Here is a 9,559-nt window from a genome sequence, read left to right on the forward strand (position 1 = left end):
CTCACCTAGTGGAGTTGATCCAATTGCTGATATGGGAAGAATAAAGTGACATGTGGCCTATGTCCTCCTTCCCATAGAGCACATGCATTTCTTTGTCTTGAAGATAAAATCTGCCAGAATCTGAGATGCACTCGGCTCTAGTCCTGACTGCTGGTATAACGTGGTGGGAGTCTGGATTTGGGTTTAGTGTTTTCTTTTTCTTCCTTTCCTTTCCTTTCCTTTCCTTTCCTTTCCTTTCCTTTCCTTTCCTTTCCTTTTCTTTTCTTTACTTTTTAACAATATTTTATTCTTTTTTAATTGTTTTTATTTATTTCCATTCCAAGTGTCGCCACCCTTCCTTGTCCACCATTCAAGAGTTCTTCACCCCGTCTCCCCTCTGAGAGGGTGCTCTTCCCACCCCTCACCCACTTATCCACCCCACTCCCTCGCCACTCTCCACATTTCTCTTCCCTGGGGCATCAAGTCTCTACAAGATCATGCACTTACAGAAACAGAGGGAATATTTCAACTATGGACCAGGAGCAAGTCCTTGTCTTTCTTAGTCCTTTTTTTAAAAAAATTCATTCTTTCTTTAGTAGAGGAGAGAGGGGCTCTTTGTCAGGTTCCTGAGGGATCCCATCATAGGAGTCCCCTGTAAACATCTCTGTTGTTCAGTTACCTACTGTCATCATCTCTCCACCTCCTCATTTTCTTTTATCCCATCTTCTCCAACTTATCTTAAAACTTAGTCTACTGGGCCTGGGAATATTGCTCAGTTCATGGAATCCTTGTTTAGCCTGCATGAAGTCCTGTGTTTGAAACCCACTGGTGCATAAAGCTGAGTGTGCCTGTTAGCCCTGTACTTGGGAAGTGGAGGAAGATCAGAAGTTCAAAGTCATTCTCAGCTTCATAGTGAGTTCAAGACCAGCCTGAGGCTACCTGAGACCTGATTTGAAAAGGAAACCAAATCAAACTAAACCAAACCAATGCAATCCAAACCAAACCATCAGACAAAAAAAAAATCCTAAAGTCTCCTACTTTTTACGAAGCCAAAAATGAAGTTCTGCTAGTAGTGGTTGTAAGCAATGGGTTCAGAAAGTATCTGTATCGTCACCTTAGAACTCCCAGTAGACCTCCACATTTTCTTAAAATAACTGAGAATTTATAGGGGAAAACTTGATCACATCATGAAGACCATGAAGAGAATAGGCTAACCTTTTTATTGGGCAAATTGAGGATGACTATTGATTGCAGGGTGATCAGAAGCATGGGGGACACAGCATGTGCTCCAGGACACTCAGCTGCTATTGGTACAGTTCTTCTTGAGCATTTTGAATACTTCAAGCCAGGGAATGACATACACTGAGAAGTAGCACTGGATTTGCTAAAACAAAACAAAACAAAACAAAGGACCAATACATGTATTTTAAAAGGTGAACAAGAGCTGGGCCTGGTAGTACCCTGTAATCCCAGCATCTGGGAATCTGAGGTGAGAGGTTTTCAGTGAGAAATGGGCTGCATAGTTAGACTCTTTCTACAAAACAAACCAAACAAAAAAATAAGATAAAGGCCAAAATGGAAAGTTTAAGGAAGAGAATATTAAACATGGGGCTGGGTAAATAGCGCTGCCTCATTACCTCTCCAATCCTGATATTTATGTCATTTCATTTCACATGACAAAAGGGCTGCTAATACTATTCTGGGAAAGGTCATGTTTGTGGTCAGATATGGAGTAGGAATAGGGGCCACCAACCCATACTCACTGTGGGAATTACTGATTCCATTATCTTACCATTGTCATTCACATATTATTTATCATGTCTTCTTTCTCTGGGCTTCTGTTGGATCCACATCTCCTTTCTTTTTTCCCTGCCTCCCTTCCTCTTCATTGTTTCCTTCCTTCCTTCCTTCCTTCCTTCCTTCCTTCCTTCCTTCCTTCCTTTCTTCCTTCCTTCCTTCCTTCCTTCCTTCTTTCCTCCCTCCCTCCCTTCCGTCTCTGCCCACCCACTCACAATCTGTCCTTCTAATTCCATTCACATTTGTCCTTCCATCCTTTCTTTTATCTACACTTCCTTTCATTTGCGCAAACGAATAATTTTATGTCATAATATGAAGAGGGAGCCCAGGAAAGGACACATTTGTGTGTTGAGAACCTCCAAGTCATTGTTACAGGTTGACCATGTAGTTTATGAACTGAACAGGGACATGTTATAAGTAAAAGATGAGGCTAATAATGATTACCTTAAAAATGTAGACATTGGCTGGGGATTTAGCTCAGTGGTAGAGCGCTTACCTAGGAAGCGCAAGGCCCTGGGTTCGGTCCCCAGCTCCGAAAAAAAAAAAGAATCAAAAAAAATGTAGACATTGACCAGGGTGGTGCTGGGCAAGGAGGGACATATGGCCATCCTTGATCAAATTCACTTGGGGAAAGTTAAGAGTAAGTTACAGGGCTGTTAGGACTCCCAGCCTAAAGAATCCTCTGTGTATTGGACACATTATGTCTATGCACACAGAAGTGGTAATGGTGTGGGGCAGCATTAAGGCAGCCTTCTGCTGGATCAAAATGAAGCCTGCTGGGGACTGAGGTGCCTTTGCGGTTGAAGGTCTCTCAGCAGGTCCCTCAGCAGGCCACCCACACGGATTTGTTTTCCTTAGTCTACCCATACACCAGTCAACTTATTTTCAAATGTACATTCCAACTTCTGGCTAAAATACAGTTACTAATTAGCTGCTTTCCTTGACCTGGGCTGTCCTCTTGTAGTTCGGTCACTCGGTTTCTCCCTTTGGACCCCTTTCTCCTCCTTGTGATTCTTCTAGCATCAACAAATGATGACTTAGCCTTTTCCATTTCTAGCTTCCTCTTTGAAAGAGGAGATACTATTCATAAGGTTTTCTTTCAAACAAGCTTGAGTAGATCCCAAACAGGTCTGCCTTCTCTTATGCTAAAACCGCGTGTGTGTGGGGAACCCCACTTTATGTGAATGGGTTTGCCCAGCACCTTGTGAAGTTCCCCTTCTTGGACATTACAGAGGTTCTTCTCTGTCTTCAGGCAGGTGGTCCGCTGCATTTCCACCGTGATGTGAAACTCCATGTGATTCGTCATCTGTGCGTAGTGAGGGGAAGGCGAATGGTGAGTAATCTCCTCTTCTCTCCATTATGGCTTCTATATGGGCAGGGCAGCTTTACATCTTGCACCGTGGCAAGAGCCTGGGATTCTTGCTCTTCTTCCTGTCAGACTCCAGTTCTTTTTTAGTCACCCACTGAGACATCACCAAAACTACCCATTTTTCTCTATGGGACCAACCAGCATTAAATTGTTCCAGACAGGATGGTGTCAAGTTTTCTGGGAAAGACTAGAGACTAAACAGGTTAATCTCTGTAGACCGTGTGTCCTGTGTTGTAACTTTTCAAACTGCCCATGGCAGCATAGCAGCCCCAGATGGACATATCATAGCTAGCTGTGATATCTCTGTTTTAAAAGGCACACAAGTAGGACAGTTGGTCCTGGGTGGGTAATTTTTAGTTATCCGTGAAAGGACAGATCATCCACTCTAGTAAATGTACATTCATTTCTTTTAAAACACCCATTTTCAGTTGGGGATGATAGTATATACCTGTAATTACAGCACTGTGGAGGTTGGCACAGGAAGACTGCAACGTTGAGCCTAACCTAGTCTGGATAGTGAGATCTTATCAAGAAAAAACTCTGGAATTTTACAGGAGCACTGGGTCCCTCTGTGGAGGAGAGACAGGGAAGCCACACACTCACCTGCTTCTCAATCTTCAAGATTCGAAGGATCCTGAAGTTGTACAAGTCTTCACTTTTCTTGTTGTATTCTTCTGTAACATATTCCAATGTTTCCTTCACAGATGACTCCAATGCGTTTACTTCTTCAACCCGTATAAATGTTTTCCTCTTTACTTGGTAGCTGAAGGCCACCAGCGCCACCAGAATGGCCAACAGGAACCATGTTGTCTTCCACAATCTGGCCATCATCTTTCAGCTGGATGAGATTGAAAGATCCTCCCACTTCATCTGTTGGGTCAAACTGACCACGGCTGTCTGACTTAAGGGAAGCATGCATTCACACCCACAGCTGTCCTCTCTTCTTCCTCCTATTTGCCTACTCTAGGAACACTTTGCAATGACTGGCAAATTCACTCCTACTCTCAATCTTTTTGCAAAGCTCATGAATCTCTGTCTCTGTCTCTCTGTCTCTCTGTCTCTCTGTCTCTGTCTCTGTCTCTCTGTCTCTGTCTCTCTGTCTCTGTCTCTGTCTCTCTGTCTCTGTCTCTCTGTCTCTGTCTCTCTGTCTCTCTGTCTCTGTCTCTGTCTCTGTCTCTCTCTCTCAATGCATACTTCTGTGGCCTGTGACTCCATTACTGGAAGTCAAGCTAGAGAACTCTTTCCACTGAGCTTATGTCATGAGGGGCCACAGAACACTTGAGGGATGAGCAATGGAGGGGACATTAGGGATTGGATCTCGGGAAGTATAACATAGTCAGCAGGACTGTGTGAGGAGAAGCTTATCAGGAGGGACTGGATCTGAGGAAGCCCTCTCCTTGGCCTGGCTCTTGGACATTGTTTGACGAGATACGTTGAAAGAGAAGGGGGCTAGGAGGAGAGAGAGCAGCAAGGATCTGGAAAGCCTCACTTTGGAAAGCTGGTCACGCCTAAGTGTGGCTGACTTCATGTTTTACATGTGAGTAGAAAGTTGAGGGAGGGGGGATGCCAAGAGTTTCCTGCCTTACAAGCTAGGTTTCAACAAAAGAGCTCTGCTATAGATTGGCATCAAAGGGCAAGGACACAGGCATGTGATGCTGGCAAGATGCAGCCCTCTGTATGGTACAAGCTTATGAGATGTTAAGAGGAAGTCTATAGGCCGGTGGTTCTCAACCTGTGGGTTGCAACCCCTTCGGCAAGCCTTTATCCAAAAATATTTATAGGACAAAATATAACAGTAGCAAAATTGCAGTTATAAAGTAGAGACAAAATCAACTTTATGGTTGGGGTTACCACAACATGAGGAACTATATTAAAGGATCACAGCATTAATGAGGTTGAGAACCACTGCAGTAGGGTATTTTTCAGAAGGGTACAAACCAAAACAGGTAGGGAAAGCTCCTAGAAGAGAGGAGTGAGTACACAATACCTATTTAACTTTGCTCACACTGACATGCACATATATGCAAGATGCATCCACACCTATGCCCTAAGTATGCATTCACATTGATATATGCATCTACCTATGAACATATGCACCTCCATTTACATATGCATCTCCAAGTACATCTTCCCATCGATCATTGTGTAGCTATTTCTTCTGAATTGGAACATCCTCTTCTTAGTGGAGGAGATTCATTAAGACTAAGGAAGTAATAAAAACTGTAGAAGTCTCAGGAAATTCTTCAAGTACCTCTCCAAGGATCTATAAGCAATCCTCCCCAGCCTCATTGCCTACAAGTTGTTCAAACAGTTGTAGAAATCTCTTGAGTCAATGCTTATGCTGGAGTAGAATTTTCAAGGATGGAGTTGCCTTTAGCTCACCCATACTTCTATAAGTAACCCACACACATACTCCTGAGGGTAAATCCAATAAAGTGACTGGTTGACAAAGCTAAAATTAGAGTTGAAACCAAGATCTCTTTCTTTGGCCACACATCATTGCTAGCTTATCCAAGGCCCCACTGGGTGAGAGTCTTTCTCATATGGAAGGGTCTGGGGTCTAAGACTTGCACCATTAAATCTCCATACCTATTTTGTGTCATTTGAAGAACAATCTGTTGATACCTTCACTACTGAGAGCACTCACAAAATAGGAGAAAGGAAATAGAAGGTAGGACCTCACCTGTCACTCCTGGTTTCATTATAGTGTTGCAGAAGAGATCTGCCTGGGCTTTGGGTCTGCTTGATTAATTTCCCAGAGGGCTCAATAGCAAGGTTGATGTCATGAAGAGAATGCCTGGTGGAGGAGTTTGCTCACTGCCTGACAGATGTGAGGCAGAGTGAGACAGACAGAAAGGGACTGGGGTCTGTCTCTCCCCTTCAAGGACCTGCCTCCTGTGATTCAACTTCTTCCAGTGGTTTTCCTACTTAAGGGCATTACGACCTCCTAGGAGTGCCACAGGCTAGGACCATATGTGAGCCCTCAGGGGATATTTAAAGCCCAAATAATACACTGTATTTTTCCCACCCATGGGTCTGTATCTGTGGAGGTGATGTCTTCTCTACCTTCATCCCACCTACTGCTTCTGCTCTGTTCCTCACCTCAGCAGCCACGGTTTCCAAGATTGTTCTGTTACCAGACCCACGAGTGAAAGAAGTGGGGACTGAAAATGGCATTTGGTTCTGGTTCTAGGACTCCTGGTTTTTGCAGAAACGGAAAGCTGACATCCTTGGGGGTGTCCTCCTGCTTCTCTTTCTCACTGCCAGGATTCACTCTTCTGTTGTACTCCTGGATGCTGGATGGGTTTCCCATGATGATCTCTCAAGTTACCATAAATAGTTTACAGCAAAGTAAGTTTTCTATCTCAGTTCTTCAACCTCCAATATCCTTGTTAATTCTCCTATGACTCCCCATCTCTCTCTAAGGAGGACCCTGTGAATGCATGATACCTTACCACTGAGGCAATCCACCACCTCCGGACTTCTCTCTACAGGTCCAGTCTCTTTTGCATGTAAGCAGTGTGTTCACAGGTTTAAAAGCTTGGACTGAGGCAGCTTGCGTCAGGATGTTGCTATCTGTCACAGCAGTACAGAGGGTTTCTCCTCTGCTCTGCTGCTTGGGTTCTTTTCTTCCTTCTGAGACTCTTATTTATTTATTTATTTATTTATTTATTTATTATTTATTTATTCATTCATTTATTTTGGACTGGAATTTATGGTCCCTTTTTGGTGTCTCTCATACTGTAGGATGACTTCAATCCAACTCTTTCTTGGATGTCCAGACATCCAAAAAGGAGAGTAATGAGCCAGAGACCATTTCCTTTTACTGCTCCCCTGTTCTTCAACCTCTAGCCATTTCCCTTTGTAAAACATCAGCAAGGAGTGGAAGGTAGCTTTTCCACCTACTGTGAAAAGCTTGAGTTGTTTTCTGGCACCCAGCTTGATTCCTGTCTTCCAAAGTAACAAAGACTCCATTGTAACAGTAGAATACTTATCCTCAAGGTTGAAGGGACTTGCCTAATGTTTGAAGATATGAGCTTGGGGTTGATCTGCTGGCCGTCTGTCACTTGAGGTAGATAAATGTGTAGGAGTTCAGCTAGTGGTATCTAAAAATTCTCACACAGCCTCCAATCCTGGAGTATTTGTAAGTTCTCTGATTTAAAGCAAGAAAGTCAGCAACCATAGCTGGGCATAATAGTGCACATCTTTAATTCTAGTGCTAGGGAGACACAGCAGATGGCTCTCTGTGAGTTTAGGGCTTTGTGCCCATGTCCCATGGCCCCCTCCTTTCCTCCTTCTATGAGAGAAGAACGATAGTCAACAAGGCCCAGCTATGATGATCTTTTCTAAGGGGGCATTAGTGTATCTGATGAAGATGATGGCTGTTCCACTTGGAGGATAATCTTGTACAGCACCCTGTTCAAGCATTACTCTGATTTTAGCTTTGGCTATACTTCCTGGTTTATATACTGTCAACAGTATATGAGAATACTCATCCCACAAACTCTGCTGGTTGCCCCAAATTCCTCATACATATTTATACTAATTGTAGGACAAACATACCAAGTCTTGCCTCACAGCTTTGAAATCAAACACCTTATTAGCCGACTCTCCAAATACCCACACTGACAGGAAGTCTAACTCCTTCTCACAGAACAGTCAGTATTTCCTAGGTGTAATACTGGAGTTTTAGCAGGGTAGCTGTGGGTGGCTGTCCTGACTGTCATGTATTTAGATGTATTCCTTTTACCCGTTGACACCACTTGGGATGCATAAGCTGGCACTATCTTTCTGTGTTGTTCTCTCCCCCCAACCCCCTCACCTCATATCTGCCTGACCCTTAGCAGATTTCTGTTTATCTAAATCTGTCTGTCTATCTAAAGTTGTATATTTAGCACTTATCTATCTGTCTCTCTGTATCTATCTATCCTATCTATCTATCTATCTATCTATCTATCTATCTATCTATCTATCTATCTATCTTCTATATGTCTGTCTAGCTATTTATCATCTGTCTATCATCTATCTATTATCTATCTATCTATCTATCTATCATCTGTCTGTCTATCATCTATCTAGTCTATCTATCTATCTATCTATCTATCTATCTATCTATCTATCTATCGCCTACCTACCTACCTACCTACCTACCTACCTACCTATCATTTACCTATAGCTGTCTATCTAGCAGATGACTGTTTACTTCTATCAGCCTCAGTTGTTGAACCATTATTATATATATTTTTAGGATTTTCTTTCAGTATGTATTATTTTATGCCTTCCAAGATTACAACAATGTTCAAAGGCTTTACCACCTTGATTACATTTGTAGGGTTTTTCTCCAGTATGAGTTCTTTCAAGAGTTTGAAGCTGAGAATCGTATGTAAAGGCTTTATCATGTGGCTTACATTCATAGGGTTTCTCTCCAGTATGTGTGCTCTTATGTCTTCGGAGATGACTATGTTGTGCAAAGGCTTTACCACACTGAGTATTTTCAGAGGGCTTCTCTCCGTATGCCATCCTTCATGTCTTCCATGTCTTCTGAAACTTTGACAATGTTCTTCAATAGCATGGTCGTCCCAATTGTAACCTATAGCAGTGAGGTTCCTGTAGGTCTCCTGCATCACATCTTTGTAGAGACTCTTCTGTGAAGGATCCAGCAAAGCCCATTCTTCTCGAGTGAAGTTCACATGCACATCATCATAGGTCAGTGCATCCATGTTGCAACTTTGGAGCTTGCCTGAGCATGCCTCAGAGAATCCAACGGCAGGACAGAGAGCACAGCAGCCAGGACCATTTAAGATTCGAACCATTATTTTTTAAAACCCACTAACTTGAAACTCAACCTTGATCCAACACAATATTCCCTGAGTGTGTGACTCACTTTTGTGCTTAAGTTCTGTCCCACTCTCAGAGAGTGCTGCTCTGGCCTATTTTCTGCCCCTTTCCTCAGTCTGACTCTAGGGTCCTGAGTACAAGGCTCAAACATCTACGATTAAATTTGTGTCCTACTGAGAGTTATGTTTACTATACTTTTTATTCATTCCTTTTGATTCCTTTCAGAAGACATTAAAAGTTTTCATATATATTTTGCTTGTTGGTCAGCCAGGTGACCTTGCTGATCTGGGCTGGGTTCTTTTATGCATTGAGGCCTGAGCTAAGTAAGGCTCACGTGAAGGTTAACCTCCATTTTCAAGTTCATCGCAAGTAGAATTACTATGGAAATGTGAATCTCTCCAAAAAGATTTAATTGAGAGAAGAAAAGTCATCCTGAGTGTGGTTACAATTGCACCGGGAACCTTAACTGGATAATAAGGAGAAAGCCATCTCTCTCTACTTTCTGACTGCAGACACAGTACAACCAGTTACCTCCGGATCCTGCCACCATGCCTTCTCTGCCATGTTGGACTGTTC

At 42.9% G+C, this 9,559-nt stretch overlaps 1 protein-coding gene and 1 pseudogene across 1 annotated transcript; both read right to left on the reverse strand.

Annotated features, from left to right (window-relative positions):
- Positions 1-1,264: 1,264 nt before the first annotated feature.
- Positions 1,265-3,989, reverse strand: Cst11 (cystatin 11). Its single transcript, NM_139085.1, has 3 exons — positions 3,749-3,989; positions 2,978-3,082; positions 1,265-1,363 (listed from the first exon to the last, which is right to left on the reverse strand). The coding sequence occupies exons 1-3, from the start codon at positions 3,974-3,976 to the stop codon at positions 1,277-1,279; spliced, it is 420 nt and encodes a 139-aa protein (NP_620785.1). The 5' UTR covers positions 3,977-3,989; the 3' UTR covers positions 1,265-1,276.
- Positions 3,990-7,462: 3,473 nt separating this feature from the next.
- On the reverse strand, positions 7,463-8,941 carry LOC102548897 (zinc finger protein 844-like; annotated as a pseudogene).
- Between the last annotated feature and the right edge of the window lie 618 nt (positions 8,942-9,559).

Source organism: Rattus norvegicus, chromosome 3 (genome assembly GCF_036323735.1).
Source record: "Rattus norvegicus strain BN/NHsdMcwi chromosome 3, GRCr8, whole genome shotgun sequence".
In the NCBI taxonomy this organism is placed as follows: Eukaryota; Metazoa; Chordata; class Mammalia; order Rodentia; family Muridae; genus Rattus; species Rattus norvegicus.